The 27,089-nt window shown below is 45.0% G+C and overlaps 2 protein-coding genes across 3 annotated transcripts; one reads left to right on the top strand and one right to left on the bottom strand.

Moving 5' to 3' along the window:
- Window positions 1-3,349: 3,349 nt before the first annotated feature.
- Window positions 3,350-18,857, top strand: LOC138636300 (serine/threonine-protein kinase PAK 6). 2 transcript variants are annotated; one of them, XM_069724246.1, is made up of 9 exons: window positions 3,350-3,665; window positions 11,659-11,906; window positions 13,335-13,991; window positions 14,530-15,063; window positions 15,469-15,602; window positions 16,667-16,793; window positions 16,890-17,015; window positions 17,142-17,276; window positions 17,374-18,857. In XM_069724246.1, the coding sequence occupies exons 2-9, from the start codon at window positions 11,703-11,705 to the stop codon at window positions 17,539-17,541; spliced, it is 2,085 nt and encodes a 694-aa protein (XP_069580347.1). In that variant the 5' UTR covers window positions 3,350-3,665; window positions 11,659-11,702; the 3' UTR covers window positions 17,542-18,857. The 2 variants fall into 2 exon arrangements, with proteins under 2 accessions (XP_069580347.1, XP_069580346.1); XM_069724245.1 differs by having other exon boundaries at window positions 3,350-3,892.
- Window positions 18,858-18,920: 63 nt separating this feature from the next.
- On the bottom strand, window positions 18,921-21,079 carry LOC138636301 (ankyrin repeat and SAM domain-containing protein 4B). Its single transcript, XM_069724247.1, has one exon. The coding sequence runs from the start codon at window positions 20,950-20,952 to the stop codon at window positions 19,342-19,344; it is 1,611 nt and encodes a 536-aa protein (XP_069580348.1). The 5' UTR covers window positions 20,953-21,079; the 3' UTR covers window positions 18,921-19,341.
- Between the last annotated feature and the right edge of the window lie 6,010 nt (window positions 21,080-27,089).

Genomic DNA, 27,089 nt, shown 5'->3' with positions numbered 1-27,089 from the left:
GACTGATAATGAGTGTTTTTGTGTGTTATTTTAGGGGGGTGGTAGTAATGCATTGTCAGCAGGGGGCATGCAAGAGGAAGCCTGGATTGAACTTCAATTAATGGTGACTAATGGGGTGCTGACTAATCTGTTGCTGCAATAAAAAATTTTTTTTTAAAAAAAACACTGATGTGCATGAATGTATATATCAATTTAAATTGTCAAATGACATTATTATTAATATTCATTCTAATAAAGTGATTCAATTTAACTTCCTCACTGCAGGGGACCCTCAGTGTGCAATACTTGCAGGGCAGCAGACTGGGGAGCAGTTACCCAGAAGCCCACTGATTTAAGAGGTGGGAGTTTACCTAAACCTAATCTAGTGTGATGATGGGATCCACTTCACACACAGCCAGCTCACAGGCCAGACTTTGATGAATGGCTGGAAGATAGGTGGTTGGCTCATTAGTTATTGAACCCCCCTCCACTCACCTCCTTTTTGCCGTAGTGGGCAGAACAGACCGTGGTTATCCCCAAGAGGTCTCGATCCTGATGGTCCAGAATGATGCTGCTTTTACGTGCACATGGATGACTGGAGGAGACTTTAATCTCAGACCGGAAATGTGTCCCTGCCGGCCAAAGATCCTTTCAAGTGGTGAGTCCTCACACGGCCGACTTAAAATTTTGGGCTTCGTATTGAGAGCAGCTGAAAGTCAATGATAGACGACAGGCAACATGATAACACAACATAACTACATCATAATGCATCTCCTACATGGCTCGCTATTTGGCATGACTTATTAAAAGCTCATCAGACAGAAAATCGATAGCTCCCTGCACCGGGGAGACGGTACCGGTTCCTCTCCTCCAGGCGCCGCAGACGGGCCCTCAGAGAAGAGCTGAGGGCCGCCGCTCTCTCTGCGATAGACAAGATATATGGATCGTGTTTACAGTCAGCCTGTTTGAACGGTTTGTATTTACATGCATCATTTAACAGAAGGTTCCCTGTTAAAGCTTTTGCATCACTTAGAGGCCCGTGGTGGATGTTTAGCCCACGCAGAGGTGAGCAAATCAGTTCAGTTTGTTGCAGGCGCTTTCACAGTGGAAGCTCAAATGCATCAAGAAAAAAAAAAGAAAAGACACCTAAAAATGAGGTCACTTATTTTTTATTTACATTAGTGCATTTTCATGTTTCACTCATTTTGTTATAACTATAATTTTGTATCATAATTTTAAAATTTAGATTTACAATCCCATGATTTTGACTGAATCACTATCTGTTCGTTTTGACTTAATTCCTCATAACTGACTTGCTGTTTTACAACATGTGATGAAGAAAACATTGACCTGCTATATTTGAGCTTTAACTTTACCTTAAATTATTACCTGCTGTCTTATAAATAGAACTTATTTATCAAGATGGTTTGAATTAGTATCTCACAGTTTTCACTTAGTATGACAGCATTTTGACTTTTTATATCCTAATTGTAACTTACATACCGTGCATTATTTTTTATTATAATTACTTTTATTCATCACTAACTTTCACCTTTTCACTCAGTAGATAGAAAAAGGTTTTAACACTATTCGTGAGCAGGTGAATAACAAACACAATGTCCAGATTTGTAGTTGTCTCACTGTCACAGAATTGAAGTGGATTCATATGTCATCTGGAGATGTCAGTGGATTTGGACCAGAAATTACATTTGCTCTGGCTTTACAGCCCTGATAGGCCAGCGGAGAGTAATCCCTACACATTCATCTTAAATAATAGAATGAATTGAAACGCAAACAATTAAAGCTGTATCACTTATGTGGCTCCTGGGCTTTCATTTTAATGACACTGGGGTTTAAGGCAAGTATTGTCATTTGAAGCCCCTTTTTACATCACAAGCGTTTTCCCCTGCCCAGTTGGGCAGTCAGGTCTCAGGAGATTCTTTTAAGTGAAGCTGACAAATGACTTAAATAAACCCTCACGATCAACACATCTTTTTTTCAGATATCTCACAAAACCAAAACAAAGAAAAAAATAAGAATTAAACTAACTTTAATTGATCATCTACAGCATTATAGACAAGAGGGAAAAGTGTCCACAATTTTTGGTGCCTTGTTGAAACAAAAAAAGTGAAAGCAGACAGAAGTGATCCAGATCTCCTTCATACCAGCCGAGCAGAGAAGTGCGAGTACAAACAACTCGGTGATAATTGCTTTGGCAAACGGGACTATTTTTGTCATAACCACCATATTTTTGCATGTAAATACACCTATTACAAGACTGTTATCTTGATGTTCACAGCTGTAAACTCCAAAGAAATCAGGAAAATAAGTCATGCAAAGCAGCAAAGAATAGCCACGCCAATAAATATCTGTGACAATAATGTTGACAAGAGTGAAAGAGAGGGAAGGGCCATGTCTGCAATACCCCCCAACAGGCAAATCTGCCATTGTTATGCAGATTGGTTCAGTGGAGCCTTTTCTCACTTGACTTTATTTGATGTGTAAGAGGGAACATCATTATTTAAGCCTGTTATAGTGCCTCTGCAAGCTCCTCTCATATCAAAATGCAGTGTATTACATGTATGCCCTAAATCTGGCTCACTCTTGCAGGCAAATTTCTGCATGACTTGACCCTAATACATTTTCCTGCCTTGTGTCTGGTCGTAGCTGCTGTATAAATTATTCAGGAAATGATTGTGGTGAAAAGAGAAGGGAACGTTTCACTCAAATAACGAGGATGCTGGATCCGATGTGGGGCCGAGGCGGCGCTGGAGAACTTTGGTTTCTTGTGCCTTTCGTCCACAAAAGATTTTTGGGTCACAATGGACTCAAAAGAGATTGTTCGGGTGAGAATTGCACCCTCTTACGTAAATAGCCCCACATCCCCGTTTACACACACATCCAGATACAGAAACCCCTCCTGCCATCTGCCGTCCCCGACCCTGTCCTGCCATGGATAATGCATTTGAGTGAACAGCAGCACACTGGGTGAACGCGGCACCCTCGTGTTCTCGTGTCACCCACATCGCATGTAAAGGAGACAGAAGGAGATAGATGGAGGTGGATGAAAGGTATCCCAGGTGATGAGGTTTAGAGGAGCCCTCCTCTTCTTACAGTCACTGGAAACCAGCTTGAAAAACACACACACACACACACACACACACACACACACACACACACACACACACACACACACACACACACACACACACACACACACACACACACACACACACACACACACGCCGCTATCAGTTCTTTTGCAGTCCAATGAGGGAGGAGGCAGATGAAGGAGGGAAGTGATAAAGAGAGAGGGAGAGAAAGGAGGAGGGCGAGAGAGAGAGAGAGAGACAGCGAGAGGGAGCGGGAGAGAGAGGGAGGTGGGAGGGAGTGTGTGTCTGTAAGAGAGAAAGACAGCGAGCCTGAGAAGTAGAGGGAGAGAAAGGAGGGGTGTTGGATGGAAGGAGCTACATGGAGCCGTGATATTCTCTCCTCCTGGATGCTGCCTTTCCTTTTCATGGCTTTGTCCCTTCTTTGTGCGGCCACTCCACGTCCCCGGGAGCCGGCACCGGTACACGGACCAGCACTCAGCCGCGGACCCGGGGATGAATCAGCCCCAACAAAGAGCCTTTGAGATGGCAGTGTGTGCTTCTGCCTGGAGGGAGGAACGCATCAGGCTTTCCCAGGCAAGCGGCAGCCTGCAGTGTGCTCTCGCTTGAGAGCCAGCCCTCCTCGTCGTTGTGTGTATGTGAGAGAGAGAGCTTGTATGTCTGTGTGTGAGTGTGTGTGTGTGTGTGTGTGTGTGTGTGAATGTGAGTGAGCTGTGTATAATAGTGTGTGTGAGTGTGTATGTGTAGACTCTCGCTTCCAAACCCTTCCTGGAGGAGAGAGGCTCTCTTCACTGGACGGCAAGGTAAGAGGGGAACGACTGATTTTTATTTATTTTTTCTCCTCTAACAACGATTTATCCCTCCAGAGCCTCGTTTCCTCGCTGCACGGTGAGGAGAGTGGGGTAAAGAGGAGGGGGTGGGGGGGGGGGGGGTGGAGAGAGAGAGAAAAGAGGATTAACATCATTGATAAAGAGCAGGCTAGTATGTGCCATCGGTAGGCATCAGCCGTGGTGGCGGAAGAGGAGAAGGAGGTGGAGAGGCTCCGAGCTGAAGGCAGGTGCAGATGTGGGGGTGAAAAAAAAAAAAAAAAAAAGGGGGGGCGACTGAGAGGGTCGCTGGATGTGTTCAGTGATGGACTGCATCTCAAAAAGAAGAGCCTTCACCTTCTGCTCACTCCTCCTCATCATCCTCTTTCTTGCTCTGTCTCATCCTCTATTTCAAGGAAAAACCGACAACGCATCCCCCAGAAAATGTTTTCCTTCTCCAGACCGATCGCACTTGACAAATACAGACTCTGCCATGACTACGGGCTCTGAGGACAGACGCTTCCTGTTTTACCTACTGTGGATTGTGTGTGTGTGTAGGCTGAGTTCTCAGGTGATCTTTCTGGTCGTACCGGTGCGTGAAGATTCAAGCTGCTGCCGTACACTTCAGTGAATGGATGCTGGAGGGAAACAGCAGACTGATATATTTTCTTAGCATTCAGAAAAACCTGTTGTGCGAGAGATTGCATAAACACGGGAGGCGATGTTTGAACTGTGATCCGTTTGATTCTAAATTTGATCCATTAAGAGACAAGAAATCTGGTCAGTATTGTAGAAAATAGGTTTGTAAAGTCCTTCGATGAGATGCTTAGTCCGCAGTGAAAATCAATGCAAGGCTAAGATGTTTTAAAGAAGCGTATAGATTCCGGTTTTCCTCCAGTGCTTTGAGCATCGCCGTGTCACTCATCATTCTTATTGACAGCATCACAACAGTCAGTCACTTGCTACCAAAAGATAATCTTGACCCTGTGCGCCCTGCAAAAAAAACTGCATCGAGATTTAAACGTTCAGCGGTGATCAATATGAGCTACGGTTCATTTGCATTTGTGCATTTTATAAACCTGATGATGACATAATGGAGGCTCTGCAAGTAACAACCATGTGTCAGGTTACTCATTGATATTCAAGGAGGAGGAGGTGGAGGGAAGGGGGGGGAACAGGTGACAGAGAAGGTCTCTTTGGTGCATGCACACACATATTTACTCATGATCTCACACACACACACACACACACACACACACACACACACACACACACACACACACACACACACACACACACACACACACACACACAGCTGGACATCTGCTTCACCCTCCATCATATTTTGAAGCTGATCGTTTTTTTTGGAGGTTGTCTCATGTCGCCCCTTTTGCTCTCCAGACTCGCACTGAAACACAAACTGACAGGCGGCGGCGACTCTCGCTCGTGTAGCGCCGCGCTGACGGGACAGGAAGTGATAGGGACCTCTCGCACAGACGTAAACACAGCGCGCAGGTGTCAGCGGTGCATCGCTGTCGTGCGCCCCGCTGTGTTCACGACTGTTTTCAGGAACGGTGCGTGTCATGTTCATGTCAGCCGACGGAGGAGACGGCGTGCGTTACCAGCTTATCGTTGCCACCAGCCGTGAGACGTCGAGCACTAAGGATTAAAAAAGAAAATGGTCCAAGTTGACAATGACAGGAGTCCTCTCTCTGAGCAGAAACAGCAGCCGTGCTGGGTGACCGAGGAGGGCGGCGGAGTTGTAGCAGATTGATACCATGAAGGAATCCCAAGTGAAAAATGGTCGGGGCTTTGTCCCTTTGGAGAGACACGCTGAGGCCTTGGCTGCAAAAAATATAAATCAAAGCTTTCATAAGCACATGCGCGTACAGTAAAGCTTGCACCGAGTCCGGGAGCATCAATAAATTAGACCCAAGAGAGAAGAGTCAGGCTCATCCCATTGGTCCAGCGTGATCATACGGCTCGATCAGCACAGCGTCAAATTGTTCAAAGCACTTGTGAGAGCCAAGAGGATCTTTAATTAAACAGAGTGTCGGTCGGTGCTGCATCTCTTTACTCTCCTGACTCCGAGAATACATATTGTTACACAGCACGGAGATGCAGTCTCCCTCACAGAGGAGCCTGTTTTTCTAGTGACGAGTCAGCATCCAAATAACATCCCATAAAAGCCCCAGAACACTGGAAAGTGTTGCTGTTACAATGTCATTATCTTAAGGTGTTCAGGGTAGCTAGAGACCGAAGCATTTACTGCGTATGATGTGCACGCTGCTCGCCGCAGGGCAGAACAAACTCGATTTCGTGCCGGTTTTTTTTCTCATTGGGGAGAATCAGTGCCATTATGTCAGGTGACAGAATGATGTATGTGCTGTGTTGATGCGAGCGTCCTGTCCTCGAGTCCCCTCTGCTGTGGCTTGTTTACTGCAAGAAAAGTTGCCCGAGACGATGGAGAAACGAGGTTACGTCCTCACGGCTCTGAGGGCTCCAATCAACACGACTCTGACACCAAATTAGGCATGAAAACATAAATTGTCACTGACGGCTTCAAATCTATATCCATCCGGTCAGAAGCTTTCACTTTTCTTTCCGTCCTCTCGTTATCTTCCTCCTTTCTTGTTTGTCGAAGGTGTCCTCTCCTGCTTCCGGCTTGACCCTCTCGCTTCTTGTTTCCTCCTGTCAATATTAACACAGGACCGGTGCTTCGCTCCAGCGCAGATGTCTGCCTTTAAAGAACTGACAGCTCACATTGGTCGGCACCCACATTGTATTTTACTACGTCCAGTGCTTCCAATCCTTAAGCCTTTTCTTCAGATATGGAGAAAATGATGGACAAGCGTTTTGTGTTTTGTTTTAGCGTTTACTTTCTCAGAATCGCAGCGGTTCTGCAAATTCGACCGTTCCCGACTTGCACGACTTCGTGCGGAGATTTGAGCGAAAGCCAACACATGACGCATCGCTGCGACTTACGTGACATTTGAAATACCCCGAGATATGTCACTATCAATGAACTCTCTGTGAATGTGGGTCATCCCTGTGTAATGTCTAATTTTACACACTGAACTGTAAAAGCTTTTGGATATAACCGGCTATTTCATTCGGTATCATCTCTGTGTGATTATGATTTTATCATCATTTGCACACATTCTGCTCACTAACTTTCTCTGGTAAAGTGCTAGAAAATAAAACTAGCCCATAACATTCACTTGCCTGCCCTTGGGTGTGCTCCACATTGTGTCCTTACTCCTGCATGGAGCTTTTAAGAGAGAGAAGGATACATCAGGGACTGAGGAAGTTGTTGTTTGTCCACTTTGGAGAGAAAAAAAAAAACTGGCATAGTGCATGTACAGCTGCACTTTTCTTTTTTCTCTTGAATCTTATGTAGTTCAGAACAGCTGCTATAATCTTATGTGTATCCCATGATTTTGCCGAATTAGATGTTCAGACATTTCATAGGAGAAAATTCACACACAAAAGAAAAATGTCAGGAGATCAACAAAGTCAGGCGGTTTCATCCTCTCAGGACCACGAATGTTTGGCAAACCGTTTGGTGTTTCAGACGGGACCAAAGTGCCGGACCGTCGGAGCCTCAGAGTCTCGCCGCCGGCTAAAGACACAAAACTGTAAACAGCAGCGGCCACTTTTGTGACTTTACAGAGGTAGAAGATGCTTGTTTTTCTCCAGTATTCCTTTTAGGAGTGCTTCACCACGCATGATGTCTCAGACCACTAACATGAAATATGCATGGCAGCATCATGTTATTCCATGTCACTGAATGCATTTATTACAGCACACGTCATCTCCTATCGACAGTCCTTCCGTGTGTGCGGAGGTGACTTCAAAGACACCGCAACTTAAATCCTAAACACTACTATTGTACTGTCCAGTCACGTCCGGGCGCCTGCTACCTCTCTCCTGCCCTCAGATGGTGTGTGTATGTGCATGTGTGTGTGTTTTAGAAAGCACAAGGAGGAGATGACCAACCAAGACAACCCCCTCCCTACCCCTCCCCTTGAGAGGCAGTCTCATTACACTCAAAGGGCAAAACGGTCATCATAATGAAGCTGATAGAAGAGCAATCTCTAAGCCCTCCACGCTGCACTGCAGAGTCCAAAAACAGCAGTTAAGACCTTGATGCTATCTATGCCACTATGAAATAGATGTAGCCCCCCTGTAATTCAGTATAGCTGGATTATGCTTTATACGTGCATCGACAAACACAAAAAGAGGATTACCTCATCTCCATCGTCTCCCACCCTCACCTCACTATTTGACATGAATCCTGTACAAAACAAACACGCGTCTGATGCTAAATGGGAGGGGAAGATGATGTGTCCTAAAATTAGATCAGTGAAGGACTGAACACCATACTAATCCTGCAAGCACAGTCACCTGCACACACACACTACATTTCTGCATGCACGCCAACAAAAAGAGAGAAGCAGAAATCAGGGCAAATAGAAAAAAAAAAACCAGAGCTGGGAGCACTAACATCGAGCAAATCCAATATCTCTCTCATCTCTCGATCCCCTCCTACTCAACCACAACTCCTGCTCGGGGTGATTTGAACATGAGAGGAAGGAGAGCATGCCCACTCCTCTTCTGTCATGTTGTCTGTGGGGAACATATGGATTGCCCGGTTGAGTTGCTGCGTGGCATTGGAGGCCTCTGCCAGGTGAAGAAAGTCCATCCGGTCGGGGTAAGACTGTGATTGGATATTCATTTGAGCTTGGATTGGTTCTGGGATTAAGTGGTGATTCTCTGCAGAGGGATCTGCATGTTTTTTTTTTAATAATTTGTATGCTTCATCATCTTTTTTCAAAGGTTTTATGTTTAGTCAGACTTCACAGATATTTATTGCAACCAGCTTTTTGCTGATTTACTGTGTGTGAGATTTTATTTCTCAATGACAGGATTTGGGAGTTTTTAGGTCATGCATTTGGATTTGTTTAATTTATTGCTCCAGCACAAAGTTGTAGAGATGGAAATACCTAATGTAGCACAATTTTTACGGTGACCTCATCCTTTCTGGCTGCTCATATCCCTGACAGCAGCTGGCTGAGCTTTGCCTCAGCACTTTGATAGATTCAAGACAAGCCACTGAGGCATAGGGTCAAGTCCCTGCAGTTTTGAGGGATGTGACCAGAAAGCGAGATTGTGTACTGTGCAAGTTCAGCGCTGTGCATGCATACTACAGCAAGGACTTCGAAATCAATAGCACATTGTTATCAAGACAGTTCTAAACCTGGCAGTCAGAGAGGTCACTATAAGGCCAGTTGCATGTGATTAAAGCTGGTAAATCAATAAGTGTATCAACTTTTGAACTAATTTTGCCCAAGAAAGAGTCTACAAAGTGTGTGTGTGTGTGTGTGTGTTTCTACTTGTCTCTACAGTGGTTGGTTTGTATTTCTAGAGTCTGCAGAGGGAAACAATGGTCAAGAATGAATAATGAATACTGTGAAACGTTCGCTTGCAGCTTTGAACTAATGAAACTTGATGAAGCACCATAAAAACCAGCTGCCCTGTTTGTGCTAGTATCACGCTGTCACCGCTGGCAGTGGAGGACCGGAGCAGTTTACATTTCACTCAATGAGTAAATATTGATTGATCTGCTTGTAAAAGAATACAGCATAAATGTGTAAATATTTGTTCAGGCGAAGAAAACGTCTGCATGTTAAACAGCTCTCTGAGCAGATTCTCATGCAGCGGAAAAGTGAAAAAAAACAAAAACAGTTCACAATCTTCTGTTTTGCAGCTTGTTTTTTTCGGTCATCTGTTATTCAAAAAGAGGAGTTATAGTTGGTGGTTAAAAGCCTTTCTGTGTTTTTAGGAAAGTAACTGGGTCCCTGTCTCTCTAATACATCCAGATCTGACCGTAATCTCCTCCCCACCTCCTGAGAGCCCTCACACCATGATGTCCCTGTCAGATAGAATTAAAGTCCTTCCCAGCACCACATTATGTACACAGGGAGAGCACAGTGATGCGTTTATGCAACACTTAGCATATTAGCCTTGTGATTGAATTATCCTCGGAGGGTGACACGTCTCAGTACCCAACCCCCCCACCCCCACCCCCCACACCCCCCACACACACACACCCTGATGCTAACCCCACCTCCCTGTAAATGAAGCAGGTTTAGCTGATGTTACCGGTGGGCCTGACCTCCTTTTACCCTCCAGTGATGGGTTAGTCACCGATACATCTAATAACAGGCCTCGTCGATGCCGATTAGAGCCACGCCGGTCAGAGGGTGGAGGTGGAGGGAGGAAAGGCTGTCAGTGCGACCGCCTGCTGGGTTGCAGAGTGCTGCAAAACTCATTTCCTCAGCTCCCACCATTTCACAGTGCATGATGAGAGATTGTATCTGATACTCTCAGGGCACCTTGTAGGCCTCTGCATTGGTCACATAATTCGTTCCTATATTGTGCGACAATAAATACGAGCGAAGAAGTGTTTTGAGGTCCATGATCATGTACACATGCTGACATCACAATGATAACGGTAGCATGTTCGTGTTAGGCAGATATGACGTTTACCTGATGTGAGGTACTCTGACTACAGGTGGCCTCTTGATGCAGCTGTTAGTCACAAGTTCAAGACAAACTCAATCACGACTATCTCACGTGAAAAAAGGCAAAGCTGGAAACATCCGTGGATATGAATGAATAAAAAGAGCATTCTGAGAATATGATTAGATTTGCAAATGTTTGGTTACAAACCAAAGTATTGGACATGTGACCTGACCACACCAGATGAAAAATCTGAGGCTCAAAGTAGCAACAGTTCATGCTAGAAACTAAAGGAAAGGGTTCATCATTGGGGAAACGTCTGCAGAAAACTTCATGGCAATCCATCCTATAGTTACTGAGATATTTCAATCTGTATCAGAAGTGGTGGACCAATGAACAGGCTCCTCTCGCTGGGCTCGCCGGGACGTCCTTTATGCTGTGAGATACATAAAACGGTATTAATTCTAATCATGAGACTTAAATGTGAGTGATTATCTCCCAGTGCAGCTGTGCAGCTGAGGAAATGACATGTAATTTATTTAATTATTCCCCTCCTCTTGAATGGAAAATAAAGCTTAACGTACAGTAGACCTGAGTTAGTGGCTCGCCGAATGCAGGACCATCCATCCAAAGATTAAGTGGTTGCCCTCCCTGCAATCAAGGGCACATGAGCTGCTAATTTGAGAGGGCTTTGCAATGGTTAAAGGGGTTATGAAGGATGGGCTGTCATGGTATATTTGTGTTTGTATATACGTGTGCGCATGGATGTGTGTTTGTGTGCTGTACTCGTCCCACTAATGCACTGAAAGCCGGTGGGCACCGGCCAGCCCGGCCGCGTGCTCATCAGTAAAAGGGCACAGAGGATGAATAAGCCTTAATTGACCAGATATCCTTCATTACACGTGCTTACAAATCCATCCGCTCTCCTTGGAGCTGTTTTCAGTGGCACAAGCTTGTGACAGCCAGCAAGGCAGCGTGGGACGTCCACATCCCAGACACAGAGCAGCTTTTAGATCACACACTTTGGATGTTTTCTACCGCATGGAAAGATCATCTGTTGGCAGGTTTTATTTATCTGGCCAGAGAATAGAGAGCAGAGAAGGGAGGTCAGTAACGACGACCTTTTAATCACCGTGGCAGAAGAGATCTGCTTATTTTCAAATGTCAAGATCACAGTTACTTAAATTGTGCTGCATGCTGGGTGCAACTTATTTCAAGCTGAATAATTGTCTGTGCAGGGACACTTTGAAGCCGACAGGCTGTCGCCCTTCTGGACTTGAGGATGTTTCGCAAGAAGAAAAAGAAGAGGCCTGAGATTTCAGCGCCCAAGAACTTTGAGCACCGTGTCCACACCTCATTTGACGCCAAGCGCGGCTGCTTTGTGGGTCTGCCGACACAATGGCAGAGCCTCATAGAGAACCTGCGAAGGCCCAGACCCATGGTGGACCCTTCCAGGATCACGGAGGTGGAGTTGAGGCCAAAGAAGGTATATCACACCTTCAACTGAACTCTGTATTAATCCTCTGACCATAACCTGAGCTGACCACTGTTGAATGGCACGCTAACGCCATCATGAGCTGTCACTGTAAAAGTTTAGCTTCACTCTCTTGCTGCTATAATTTTATCAATGCAGAAGTGCTTTTCAGTGCTGCAGAAGGATTTCTGCTGTCTCAGAAAATGCTATAATCCTCTGATGACAAGGTAGAAAGCCCGCTCCCCTCCCCATCTTTTTGCTTTCCTATCTATCATGCGGCTGGGCTAATGATCCTGTTTGTACACTGACTGTACAATGTTGAATACTCACAGGGGCCACAAGATTTATTACTCCACGCAGGCAATTAATAACAGTCCATGGTGCCTTCCCACAGATGTCAAGCAGAAGGGATAAAAAGTGCAGGTACAGCAAAGGAAATGCCAGTGAGTGATAAAGCCTGCAAATCTCAGGATTTCTACGCTTCATGGAGCACACTGTGGAGGCGTTTCATGGCCCTCCAGAAATGAGAAAAATAGAGGAAACACCAACATTTCATTTTGCTCCATGATGTGATTGTGATTAGTGCTGTGCAATATGAGAGCCCTTGTGTCAGCATTGAGGTCAGATTTATACTTTTAATTGCATCATCAGTATGAGTTTTGTGTTACCCGCAGGAATGAGGCGATGCAGAGAAAAAAAAAAAGAAGTCACCGATCGAACAGAATAGACGGGTGAAAATTCATTCTTGATTTAAACAAGAATGGAAGACATTTTTGACGCGTGAAAAAAGTTTCAAGCTATTGTTAGAGTATCATCTAAAAGACGATATCTCAGCGAGCACATTATCACCTGCTGTTTTCTCCTCTCAGAGAGGTGCTACAGTGGGTGAGATGTCATCTGACCTCTACTCCCCCACTGTGCTGATATTATGGCACCAAACCAGAGAAACAGGAGACGCTGCTGACTGACTGTGAACTGAACGTGACTCTAGCCTGAGACGGACTAAGAAGCCACCGTGTACTCACTCAGTTAGGCCGTTCTGGCAAAACATCTAAAGTTTGCCTGATCATTTTGTGTCAGGGCAAGTTTCGGCCTTTTGCTTTTTCATGCCTGCCAACTGTGCATTCCACTGGAAAGGTCGTAAAATGTGTGGAAATACAGGAGCGATTGTAGCGGCTCTGTCTTTGCAGTGTGTGTCGTGAAACGTTTGCCTGGTATATTTGTCAGTGTATTGTCAAAATAAGCCGCTGGGGGAAACGATTTAAAGTCGCTGTCTTTGAAGAATGACAAAAATGTCCTTTTGAAACTCCCAAGTCTAAATATAACTTGCCTCTGAGCGATGATTATGTCACCCTCATTATTCCTTTCAGTCCAACATCTTTCTATAATGTAATCACGGCATACGAAGTGTGATAAAGACAAACGCCTCTCCCCTTTCAGACCATAGTGCGCGGGAGCATGATCGGTCATGGAGACTACATCGCAGCCATGATCAATGACATGAGCCGTCTGTCTGTGACCAGCTCCAACTCTTTGCGGAAGAGCAGCCCGTCGGCCAGGAAGAGGGCCCAATCTCTGGGAAGGCTGGGGGAGGTGAACGAGGGCGACGCCTACCAGTACGAGGGCCTGACCCAGGACGAGGACGAGGACGAGGGTCAGGAGCGGTGGAGGGAGAAGGCCAGGAACATCCACAGTGAGACCAACACCCCGTACTTGGGGATGAAGAAGAGCATCACCCTGCAGCCCAATGGCATCCTGCCAAAGGCCAAGTCCACTTACGAAGTCGGCATCAGCTCCCTGGAGGGACCGTCACAGCCCGCTCACTCCCAGAACATCCAGGCGCTGAGCCACGGGGCTTATCTGAGCGGTGAGGTGGGCAGCCCTCAGGAGAGAGTGATATGGAAAAGAGATTTCCAGCTGCCCAGGGGAGTGCCACCGAGTCAGAGACCTGTAGCTTGTTTCTACAGCCCGGCTATGACTGTACAGCAGCCTCACGGAGATCAAGGGCCGGTCACCACGGAGCTCCGGCCCAATGTACCGATGTACATGCACCCACAGAACAGCCCGGGGAGGCCGTTCTCCTCCTACGACCTGAAAGTAAGTCGTTGCGCATCCTCGCAGCAAAGAAATGCACTGAAAATCCATTATTCATAGAACACACAGTATATGCATATTTCTGGTAATGCTATGTACATCATATTATCAGTGCTCAGCATGTTTTTGTGCACGAGCATCGAACACATTAAAAGTTTTTTTTTGTCAAGAAATCATCAGGGATCATTTTAGTGCTTAGGTTGTGGAACTGCAGTGAGGCAGCTTATTGATCGGCTTTACACTAAAGGTGATTACAGTTTGGCATTTGAGTATTTAATTTAATTTTAGTGTTAAAAAAAGGAGATGTGGGTTTAAAGTGCCAGCGGATTGTAAATGTTGAAAGATGGTGTTTGCCAAGATCTCAAATAGGACACATGGGGCCAAAAGCAACATCTTTACAGGGGTCACGTCAGGTGAAGTGGATGCAGAGTGAAAACGAAGGACTTGATTAACAGTTAGTGGGTCATGAACTTGAGGCAGGTGGCCAACTACCTTTCAGCTCTCTTCTAATTCACCTCGTCCTTTTTCTGGAATCGTGCAGGCCGACTCGGCAGTGAGGTACCACTCCGGTTTCCTGCCCACTGGCACCAGCAGTCCTCTTGTTGGAGGCATTAGACCGCAGAGGACGGTGTGCTCCTCAGCCAGTTACACCCTGGGCCTGTCTCCCAACATAGGACTGAGGCCCAGTGGACCGGACCCCTTTCTCAGACACTCCGGATGCCCCAACCCTCCTTACCCCCGACAGGACAGCCCCTCCCAACCTCGACCTTCCCCTACTGGCTCACTCGCCACCAGTCCTCCAGGTACGTGCTCCCCTGCCTTTAGACCCCCGCAGCATCCTTCACCCAGACCCCCCCCCGACCCACCCAAGGTGACGCACGAACAGTTCAAGGCAGCCCTGCAGATGGTGGTGGACAAGGGCGACCCGCGATCTTATCTGGAGAACTTTGTGAAGATTGGGGAGGGCTCCACCGGGGTGGTGTGTATCGCTACAGAGAAGCACAGCGGCAGGCAAGTGGCGGTGAAGATGATGGACCTGCGGCGGCAGCAGAGGAGGGAGTTGCTCTTTAATGAGGTACAAAAAAAAATAATGATCCCACAGACAAATGCAAGTAACTCCAGAACACATGCACGCTCATTTATAGCACCACTTTGTGGTTCAGCCTTTAACTACTCAGCCTGTGAAAACACATTCAATAAAGTCCTCAGTGGCGTCAAGCATGCATCCTTAAGAGACCTGATGATGTCATCAGGGTAATCTTGATTTAGGTCACTTATGTTTGAAAGAATTGCCTCTAATTAAAGACACGTTAGAGGTTGACTGACACTATACAGACTAAAAGCCTCTTCTGATGACCAATTTCAATCATGCAGTTCAATGAACTAAATTGCTGTATAGTTTTAACATTAAATGGCCAAAATGTATTTTTTATTACATCTCTGAATATTATGGTGCTAACATGAATGTTTCATGCTGCAGGTTGTCATCATGAGGGACTATCAGCACAGGAATGTGGTGGAGATGTTTAAGTCTGCCCTGGTGGAGGAGGAGCTCTGGGTCATCATGGAGTACCTGCAGGGTGGAGCACTAACCAACATTGTGTCTGAAACCAGGTACCAACACCATCAAGAAAAGATTTAAAAAGCTGCAAAAAAAAAAGGTGTTTTCTGTCTTATTGTCAAATAATTTTGAACCCCTAAATTGACCACAAGGGGGTAGTGTGGTATCAACTGATGAGTGAACGGAGTTGATCCCAGCAGTGCCACGACATCACTCGTCTTCTCTTTCACTCCACGTCTGACGCTTTCCTCCAGGGACAAATAATAATTCAGTAACATCATTGAATTTGTGCATGTTTCCACGCCACGTGAAATGTCAATTTTGGGTAGAAATTGGATCCCCTGATGCTGTCGCATTGTTTAGTGGTGCACACGTCAAAAAATGAGGAACACGTATTGATCAGCAGCAGGGAGTGTACCGTGTTTTTGTTTTGAACCTCATTTAATCTTATTAACAGATGGCTGGCTTGATCTCCATAGATTGACCTCAGGGTTAGATCGCTTGACTCAAAGGGATGAAAAATGTCCTCCTAAACCAGATGACATATAAAATGAGCCAGCTGTCACAGCCACTGCTTGTCAAAGACTAGAATAATCAGTATATGGACAGAACAATCATCAAGAGGAATCCTCAGGTGTCAAATATTGTTTGGACTCATTCAAATCTCTCTAAATGAAGAAAACTACCCAAATTAATAACTATAATTTTTTTATGTTGTATAGTTTCAGATGTGTATTTCTAATGATAGTCATGTGTGGGAGAATACAGCATGCAGTTATTACTTTGCTTTGCAGTAAACAAGCGACCTTTCTGCTGCTTGAAAATGTCTTTTTGTCTCCCACATCGTATATGTTTATGTTGCACTTGTAAAATATCAAGCTCACATTAACATTGCAGAGGAATGAAGGTGTTTCCTTCCTGATTCTGCAGTGTGGGACTTGTTGTTTTGAACCTTGCACTCTTTATCGTTGCCTTTAATATGCAGCGATTCATGAATTTCAGCTTTCGGAGCCGTTTATCTTGTTGAAATGGAAAAAGTGTTCATATAAATTCAGCGTGTGTGTGTGTGTGTGTGTGTGTGTGTGTGTGTGTGTGTGTGTGTGTGTGTGTGTTGCAGGCTGAGTGAAGAGCAGATTGCCACAGTGTGTGAAGCTGTTCTGCAGGCTCTGGCCTATCTCCATTCACAGGGAGTCATCCACAGAGACATCAAGAGCGACTCTATACTACTCACATTAGACGGAAGGGTACGGACATGTCATACATGTTATTCTTTCCTTCCCCCTCGGTTTTGCTTTCTCTTTGTAAGGTGATTTTTTTTGGGGGGGGGGGGTTCTCTACAGGTAAAGCTGTCAGACTTCGGTTTCTGTGCTCAGATCAGTAAGGACATCCCTAAGAGGAAGTCTCTAGTGGGGACACCCTATTGGATGGCTCCTGAGGTCATCTCCAAATCACCATATGGCACTGAGGTGAGGAGGCACACGTTAAACTCTCATTCACACCAAATAACAGTGGTGATCTCTGTCATGCAGCATAACAGCCAACAGTGGCAATCTGTTCCACTATTTTCTTTTTCCCGTGCGATGGTGCACCAGGTGGACGTGTGGTCGATGGGTATCATGGTCGTAGAGATGGTGGATGGGGAGCCACCGTACTTCAGTGAAACGCCCGTAGCAGCGATGAAGAGGCTGAGAGATGAGCCAGCTCCGACTGTACGAAGTGTCAGCCAGGTGAGAACAGACTCGCATACACTCAACACATACAAAGGCACCAAATAACTACTGCAATCATTTCTGGGATTTATGTACCTTTTTCTCTCCGGTCCAGATCTCACCAGTCCTAAAAGACTTCCTGGACCGTATGCTGACTCGGGACCCTTTAGAGCGGGCCAGCGCCACCGACTTGCTGGAGCACCCCTTCCTGCTGCAGAGCGGCTCACCTCAGTGCCTGGTCCCACTGGTGGAGCAGTACCGCAAACGCATGTCCCGCTGCTGATTCTACGGGGCTCCCGCCCCTCCGACAACCATTCAGTCTGACCCGTCCGGGCCTCAGAACAGGGTCAGCACCGGGGTCCAACTCCTCTCGCACCCAAGCCAATGGGCTACCAGCTCCAGAGAAGCGGACCGTGACAGCGTTTTGCTGCCAGCGTGACGGCGGCGAGACGCAGGTTCGGTCGACAGACACCGCATGGTCTCGGGCATGAGAGAAGCACTTTAGGAGTGAGTTCAAGGCAGCATGTAATTCCTCACCTCTCAACTCGGTTCCAGCCGAATATTGATTGGCTTCCTGTAACATTCAGTGGGATTGTACACAGCACACCGTGGAGCGTATCAAACTGATAACAAAAATCAATATTCCACATAACTATGTACCGAACACGTGCTACTCAAAAAAAAAAAATCCTTTATAGTGTTCATAGTGGGCATTATTGCTAGCGGTATAAAGCTTATAAAGCTGGTGTTAGGCTCAAACCACAGTAGCTCATCGTGACATTATTATGCAAGGATAATGTTGCCTCTGCACACTCACTCTGCTGTGGAAAGTGGACGACGACACACTCTTTGCATGGCCAAAAGGAGGCACACCTGGCCTGATGTGAATGCTTGAATATGTACCAAACTGGGATGTGAAAGACAATTCTCCTTTATAAGCATAATAAATGGGTAGATGAAAGCCCAGCTGCTACTATTGGAAAAACACCCGTAACATATTCCTCTTTTTTCATAGTTATTATTTATTTCCAAAAGGTGTTGTGGGTTGTTTGTATGATGTGAAGTTGCAAATAAGGTTTCTTTGTTAAGTATGGACTTGAACCATAAACAGATAAATTAATAATGTAAATAAAAAATACTGGATATTAGGTCCTTCCTTATACCTGCTGATTCACTGCAGTAAATTATATGAAATGAATTGAAAATGTTACTTTTCTTTCCTGAAATGTGAGTGTATAGTTGTGTGTATGTGTGAGTGCATGTGTGTGTGAGGCGACATCTCGGTGTTTGCTTCTGATACAACCCTCTTTGTATTGTGACAGACTTTTTAAAAGAAAAAAAAAAAAAATCACCAGATGTGCGTGTTGGTCCTGATGAAGATGTGCGTGACTGTATTTGCATTTGTTTGCGTAGATAAAGCACACAGGCCCGGCATGTGATGCTGCAGGACGCCAGCCTGCTAAGAAACACTTTGCACATAGTCTTTGTATTCTGACACGGATACATGTTGACATCTTTCACGTATTTCTATTTGTGTGGCTCATCCATGAAAAAGAGAATTACACATTTTAATTTTGTATAAATCAATAAATGATGCATACCGAAGCAGACTTCCTTTCATTTGTTTCCCCTCACACGTATAATCACGAGTTGAATATGCCGGTGTTTTAAAGTATTTATTAGGTATTTAGCATGAAAGCACATTCACTGAATATCTTTAAGCAAAATACATTTTTTTTCTTATAAACACAGATCAAATACATTAGATTTCAAGTACTATAAATTTTATGTGGAACAAAATATTAATTTTCAGTAACTCAGACTCTATGATGCTCATTTATAAATAATTTCAAAGATGGGTTAGCAAAATTGTATGCAGCTTTATGCAACTGAACAATTAGCTTTAAACTTTTTTTTTTTTTAAATCAGTAATTAATATTGGAAAAAAATAAACAACAAAAGCAAAGGATTATAATTTCTCTCACTATATAGGCTATATCGCTATGATGGCAAGCAATTAAACTGCATTGTCAGATTTTGAAGTGCTGTTATGACATCACTACTGTTTGACATTGTCCTTCTTCTAATCGAGGGTGGACTGAGACGAGCAGCTTTCGAACTCACATTTCACTCCGCTGATGCTGTCGACGCTCGGCTGACTGTTGACCGGCTGATGTGTGTGAGACAGAGGGAAGGTTTCGGAGCGGGACATCCGACCTCGGCCATTGGAGGAGCCCGACGAGCAGTCTATCACCATCCTCATGAACTCCGGTGCGGTGAATCGACGCAGCAGTCGGGTCCCCAGGCCCGCGAAGCCGGGAGTCCGGCCGGGCATCTTCCCCGACTCCATCTCCCCCCTGGCGAAAAGAAGTTTGTTGTGCCTGGCGGTCGGGCCGAAGCTTCCCCTCTTCTGCTGCTGCCTTCTGCCTGATGGAGCCTCTTCATCAGCCTCTTCATCCTGAGATCTGACATTCTCTTCGAGAGCTCTCGCGGGCTGACTCCTGCCGTGTAGAAGAGGTTTTGGCAACGAGGCAATTTTGTCAGCGTCGTTTGTCAGGCCCCGAGTGTTCCCCTGACTTTCTATCTTGTCTATCAGACATCTGTCATCTTGTAGCGATGCTCTCTTTAATTTGATGGCCGACAGGCTCATGTCACGCACATCACCCTGATAGGACTGCTTTCTGCCGCTCGGGAGGTCCAGGTTAAATGACTTTGCCTTTCCCCAGAGAGGAAAACTGTCCACGGGTCGCTCTGGGAGTCTCGTGTCTCGGCTGACATCTTTCTGGCTCGGCTCGGGAAGAGAGTTTAGTGTTTTAGCCCCCCTTAGGTCTCTAAGCTGGCTGTTTTGCAGTTGTTTGGCAGTGAAGAGGATGCTGTGATCTCCCTCAGTCTGGCTTTTCCCAAGCTGAGGAGGCAGAGCCCAGCTGTGGCGAAGGTTGTCCTCCTGAGACTGGCTCCTGGGACATCTGAAACGGTTCCACAGTCTGCTGCTGTCTCCGATCCGCAGCTGTCTCTGAAATACCCTTGGCAGCTGGTCTTCACTATTTAATTGCTTGGAGAACCTCTCCAGAACCTGCCTGGGGAGCCTGTTGGGCCGGCGGCCCTCTCCTTCAACGGCGGCGCCTGCATCAACATGTGGATCCTCTGTGCCGACACCCTTTCTGCAGGGAAATGCCAGAATCTGGACGCACGGGTTGTGCCCAAAGAAGTTGGCCACATCGATGGCGGAGTGACCGGCATTATTGGTCCTGTCCAACCTCAGGCCAAGTCTTTTGAAAGCCCTGACAAGGAACTCCAGAACCTGACTGTGCCCAGAAAAGGCAGCGTACATGAGCGCGCTGTTGCCCCAGGCATCGGAGACGTCCGGGTCAGCGTTGAACTGCACCAGAAGTTTGACCACGTCCAGGTAGCCCATCTCACAGACGAGGCTCAGGGCAGTGCGACCGTCTTCGTCCTGGCAGTTGACATTGGCACCTTTCTCCAGCAGCAGCCGGGTGAACTTGGCTCTGGTCCCGAGGTCTTGCAGGCAGACGGCGTACATGAGCGGGGTGCGGCTGTTCTCAGTCTTGGAGTTGATAATGCGCCCATCCAAGGCGTCCAGGATGAAACGCGCGAGGTGGACTTTGCCACCATGCATGGCGTCCAGGAAGGTCTTGGTGCCAGAGCCCTGGCGCAAATCTTTCGGTCGCATCATTCTTAAACAGCTACTTGGAGAAATGAGCCCTCAAAGTGAGACGAGGACGAAGCTGGCAAACAGCGAAGCAAGTTCTCCGAGTCCGTCTGTGTTGACAGCGAGTGCATTTACCTCAGAGTAAGACTCAGAGAGGAGCTGCCGGTGTTTTTATACCTCCCTCTCCACATGCCCTCCCCACGTTGCCTAGGAAACAAACGTCTGAGGATCATTATGCAGCGGCAGCATCCATTCAGCCCGAGCACTCTGTGCCTGGAGAGAAATATATGCTATTTGAACAGAATAATTACTCAAGGAGAAAAACATGGCCAGTGTTTTTCATGAGGTCTGTGAGGTTAACTTAAATGCATTTTTTTTTTTTTGTTGCTGTTTATGCAAATTAACCCAATTAACAAATTCTTGCTGCTAATAGAACAGACAAATACAGAAAAGGACAATCCAGTATTTTTGTGAAATTTATGAATAGTGCATAATGTTGAGTCCTCTTTACATCATTGTGTATTGTGTTATCAGGACTCTTACCAGAGGTTTGAGGGGAGATTGAAGTCAGGCTTTGAGAGTTTACTTCAAAGGGAGACAGAGAAAATGAACATTTACCTTTTTTTGTTTCTTTCCAACATGTCTTTGAAATATTGGATCCATCCACTCTGTGCTTCTCTTTGCAGTGTGCTTCAGCCACAAACCATAATGGAGTGCAACGAATTCAAATTATGCCACTCTATTGTGCGTTGACTTTTTCAAGGTCTCACAATTATGACTTTGCCTGAAGGCCTTTTTTTGTCGTGGGGAGAAGTAAATCCAATCAACTCCGAATATAAATGCAGTGAAATCCTCACTGGATTGGAGAAAAAAAAAATTAAAACGGCGTCCAGCTGATGTGGTGAGAAAATCCAGTCCTCTCACTGACTTGGATCCTTTAAATCACAAAACATTTACAGACGAGAACTGTTTGTAGGAAGATGTCGAATTGATTATCTGTTCCTTTTTAAGTAACACTGAGAATGCCCACGAGATAATAAACTGCTCCTCTAAACATAACCGGGCTAAATGTTGGCAATAAAATAAAATAATTATAATATTTGACTATGTCTGTTCTTTGCCTTGAGAAACCACCAGGTGATTCTGTTACTATATTTTTTGTTTCTACATCAATTTCAACACTTTCCTTCTTGTATTTTCGTCTTCTAACAAACACCCTTCAAACATCCGTTTTCTCCTCCGAGAGACCCGAATTGAATTTTAATTGCCAATAAAAATCCCAGCAGGTCAAAAAATGTGCCAAACAGTGGAGGTGAGAGAAATATTACCAGTGTCCCACCTTGCCTACTGTTCACCATCCGGCTTCATCAAACCCTCAGCGGGTTCTTTACGTTGCACCGGGGGTCGCTCACTCATCTCAACACGGCCGAAATTCATCAACAGACGTTTCCTCCTGGGTGATTTTTCAGTGGATGGAAGCTATTCTGTCTTTTTCATCATAAAGTTATATCATTGCCACATCATGTTATCACAAGGTTATGGCAACCTCTCCATAGGTTTGAGTTCCTATGATGCCAGAGATACCACTTGAGGTTTAGCTTCCCCTTCAGTCTCATCCCTACTCAGACTTTTTCACTATTTTGCAACATGACCACCTCCGTCAACCCGTCATACAGACATGCTATATAGTTTCCCAATGGCAGGTTTGGAGACTATGAATGTTTGTACAAAACAACACAGCGATTGATGTAATAGTTGTTATTATGCAGTTTTTCAGCCTGATCCTTAGAGCAGCAGTACTATTCATCGTGCTTACACAAGGTCTCTCATATCTATATGTCAAATTACCACTTTATAGAGATATTACGTCAGGTATTGTATGCATTGCATTTGTGTAAAGTATCCTCATATTGTTTTCTGCTACAAACCATCACACCCCAAAGGTGCCTGATTACTCCTGAGGTAGATATAGATTATAGGGTGTCTACAAATAGCCTCATTTAAGCGTATGACTCTTGACTAAAGGTGCAGAGAGGCCTGGTTATCTTCAGATGCAGCTATACCGTTAATGCGAGTTTAAAACTCCAATGCATTCATATGTAGCCCAGTTTTATCCCTTTGCTTTCCAAGCTGAAATAACATTTGTTGAACACATGCATCTCTAAACCACACGCATTGAATGAAAACGGTCAACATTTACTACAAAACAAAATGGTGACCCACAGAAAATTAAAAAATAATACCCAGGATTTGATAAGTCAGTGTGGTGGTACCATAACGTTGTGAAATCCTCTAGGAAAAGGTTTGGTCAGTACTCACGGTTCTTCAGAAAGCTGCAGGTAGCAGTCTTCGTGTCCAGCAGGAGGCGCTGTGATGAGGAAAACCCGTCCTGAGTAAGTCCCTCGGCATGCAGCTCAGTCCTGAGCACTACTTATTAGCAGGGAAAAAAGTCCCGACGTGGCAATGACCTCAGCGGGACTTCAAGAGTTTTACCGACACGAAACGGCTCCAAACACGGATCACTTTCCTGCATTATGGGACCATACACTGCTACAAAATACTCCGGTAAGAAAACACACTTTTCAGGAACTTACAATTAAAGCGACACCTCCATTTTCACCTGTTTCCATCGGTCTTAGCCCCGCCCCTTGTCCTGATTGGCTGATTGACACCTGACCAACCAATATACACAGGACACGAGAGGTTTGAGGGCAACTCAAAACCGTAGGACACTTCAGAACTTTTCCAAACTATATTTTTCTGCTCATGAATATAAATGCGAATGCATTGTTTTACAGAATTACCAAGAAACACATGTAAACTAATTCCTAATATAATTGCACAATTTCCAGACCAGTGAGATGGTGGACATCTTTCTTTGTCTTCTACACAGGAGGCTTCATTACATCTTTTTTTTTTCTATCTGTTGGACTTTATAGTAGTCTGATAGAAACCATTTATTACATACCAAATACTCAGTTCATTCCTAAGAGTGTAACTACATTACAAATAGAAAGCCTGTTGGTTCCTTCAGGAAGAGCTCCGGATCATTAGATAAATAAATTCCCTACAAAGTTCCTAGTGTGGTGTCTATGAACCATCAACACTTATTTATCTAATCTTTCAGCACAGAAAAAACAGATTATTTACATTTCACAGACATTTATTTTGGAAAAGTTGTTGCACATTTGTTGCACAGCAACATCCTTTATTATTAATTATGTTCCAATATTACTTCAAATCCAAAAGGTTACTGAAATAGATAACTGGCAGTACTCAATTTTACTGCGGTTAAAGCAGTGAGCCTCTATGCACGACATAAAACCACTCCACTATCTATTCACTGAATATGAAAGATGGAGTAGACAGACATGAATGAAATGTGGATAAAATATTCAGAATGGGAATGAGTTGGTAAAACAGAGGCTTGCTAATTGGACAGATGTATGTAATGAAGCAGAGATTTCATGGTAAATACCTGATCTTCCATTCATTGCGGGCCTGGCGTAGGCAGGAGGCACTTCGAATGCCTGATTAGAAATTAAAGCTTGTGTCAAGTTAAGGTGTTATCCGCAGCCCTAAATGTCTTAATTAGTCACTGGGGAGGATGCACTTCCAGCGCCACAAAATCAACACATCAAGGTTCTACAAGAAAAACTTGTAAATGAAAACAAAACACTGTGCTAAACCCCCTCGGTAACTCCACTTAGCTACTAACACCTGGGACTAAATTAGTCCCCGAGCACGAGGTAAGAAATGAAGTTCATTGGGGATCAAATCCAACGAGGCCCATTCACAGTTAGTAATAATATTTTCGTCCCAGTGACTGAGCGAGCCCTCGTCCTCTGTGGACCACTTCATCCGCTGCCTGCTAATTGAACACACCTGAGAACGAGGAGGTTTAATCTCTCACCTGCTCTTTGAAAAACAGAAAGTAACTCGTGGTGACCTTTCTTTTCCGTTCGCTGCACAAATTTACCATGAGAGAAAAAACATATTGCTCAGGTAAACTCATCAGGTTTACGATGCCTAACCTGATAAGATGATACCTTCCTGAAACACGTCACCGTTATGAAGGACCTCTTTCCAGAATCACAACAAAACACAATCAGACTTTTGTTTCCTCGCAGTCATGTAACATCTTAACACAGGTAGGGCTGTCATTTGAGCAGTGGGGGGATAACGCCTCCTGCCCGAGACTATAGCACTAAAATAATGCATTTGTATTCAGCCAGAACAGTCGTGTGTCTGTGTGTCCATTCAATTCCTCTAATGCCCTTTGATTTGATACGAGGACACAGCAGTCCAAGGTTGAATTGAGATTTCACATGTCTTCCGTTCCAGAAAGGAGGCAGCAGCTGGCCTGCTGTCACTGAGACTACGGTGTGTGGATCATCACCGAGGTTTGAGCCGAGGTCTCCGTTGTCCCACAGTAGACAGCAAATGTCATGTTTCACAGCAGAATGATCTTTAAACCTTAATGAAAACAAAAAATGGTGTTTTGCTTTTGGAGTATTTTTCTTTTAAATAAAAACTTACCAAAGGAGGGACTTTGTTGTGTTTTTTGTTTTTTTTGTATCCAGACAGAAGATAGCCTGAGAGATGTGGATGGAAGAGGACAATTACACAGAGTTACAGGGTTGCAGCTGAAGAAGCTGACAGCTCACCGGGAGCTGCCAATCACGGGGGCCACCGATATGTTATTGGCCATGAGGCGGACCCCTCTGTGTCTTTGCTCCCTCCTCTCTCATCAATTATCGCCCCAACTCTGGCTTGCCAGGCTGCGACAGCCAGATGGTAAGCAGTAGGTCGTTCTTACTGATTTAGGGGACTTTAATACCAGCTCTGAGATATTTTGGACAACAGTGCATTAGCGCCTAGAGGGCGGGCTTCGCCACGGAAATAGCGGGGCTGACTATTAATTAAAGAGGGAAAGCAGAGCTGCAGAGGGAAAGAGCAAATGCAAACTGTGACAGATTTTTCTATGATTTTCCATGAACACAAGTGGAAAAAAAAAATTACAGTTCGAAAGAAAGCTACACACACTGAAAGTATTTCTCTTTAAAGGTGTTCTGTTTCTAAGTAATCAAAGTTGCTGATTTCTTGTTAAACAAGAGGATTTCAAGTTGTGTTCACAATACTTTCTGTCATTTCCTATGAGCCACCTGTTCCCCCTCCTTATTTGCAGCCTTCCATGGCTGCTGACGAAATAAATAAATTGTACAAATGTGTTTATTTGATGTCCACATTGTGCAGGGATGGCGACCGCTCAGCCTGAACCTGGCGGGAAGGTCTGCCACAGTGTCGCATGCACAATGGAAGCAGCAGACTGTGGCAGCTTTGGTTGGGTCAGCGGAGGAAAAGCACCCGGAGGCTTTCAGACAATATCAGATGCCAAGTTTCATTTCACATGATGTCTGTTGCATCTTTTATGTCGTTCCCTCAGTCCATCTCTGTGTGGACTGAAATCTTTTTTGTTTTGTTTTGTTCCATTTGTGATCATCTTTTTATTTATTTTTACAAATTTAGCACACCTCTGTGTCTCCATACAGTGAACCCAGACAAGACTAATGACAGCATTAATGACAAAAGAAAACATCAGTCAAACCTCACCTCGAGACATTAAAGCTTGATGTATGACAGACCTCTGCGCTCCCTTCTCCCTGGAGGAACTTCACTTCTTTATGAATGAACTAATGGCCCTGCAGCCCATGACTATCCATCCTCTCTAACCCACATGTTCTGCCACTCACGTTGCTCAGCGTTCACCTTCTCACTGTTCAAACTGCCTTCTGTGGCTCTTTTTTTTTTATCTGCATGCACTAAGTGTGGCTCTGAGTAAAAGCATAAGTTTTGCATCAAATGAACCCTCGATAAGACTGATATTTCTTTGAAAAGAGACACCTGGTGACTCACCCGCCTGAAGAGCATAAAATGCATGTTGTCATGAAAAAGTGGGTGTTACTGTGGCTCATGACCTTTTTCAGACCCACCATTCTCGTAAGGAGCTGCCCCATTGGGTACAAATGAAATAAATAAAGGAATAAGAAGTGGGGAGGTGAACTATTGATTTCATAAAGGTTTATTGTCTTTGTGGATTCAAGGTTAACATCAAACAGACTGAAAAATCCAAAACCCAAAAGCCTTGAATCAAAAACAGA

Source organism: Brachyistius frenatus, unplaced genomic scaffold, assembly GCF_029030835.1.
Source record: "Brachyistius frenatus isolate BFR_SWC_R1_liver_20210118 unplaced genomic scaffold, ASM2903083v1 Contig_368, whole genome shotgun sequence".
NCBI lineage: Eukaryota > Metazoa > Chordata > Actinopteri > Embiotocidae > Brachyistius > Brachyistius frenatus.
Note: the sequence above shows the minus strand (reverse complement) of the source record. Positions and strands in the feature narration are given on the sequence as shown.

What these genes read in the sequence shown, in the direction of transcription:
- LOC138636301 (XM_069724247.1), bottom strand. Translation starts at nt 20,952, where the DNA reads ATGATGCGACCGAAAGATTTGCGCCAGGGCTCTGGCACCAAGACCTTC.
- LOC138636300 (XM_069724246.1), top strand. Translation starts at nt 11,703, where the DNA reads ATGTTTCGCAAGAAGAAAAAGAAGAGGCCTGAGATTTCAGCGCCCAAG. An exon ending in GGGAGTTGCTCTTTAATGAG is followed by an intron (nt 15,064 to 15,468) that starts GTACAAAAAAAA and finishes TTCATGCTGCAG; the next exon opens with GTTGTCATCATGAGGGACTA. An exon ending in AATCACCATATGGCACTGAG is followed by an intron (nt 17,016 to 17,141) that starts GTGAGGAGGCAC and finishes ATGGTGCACCAG; the next exon opens with GTGGACGTGTGGTCGATGGG.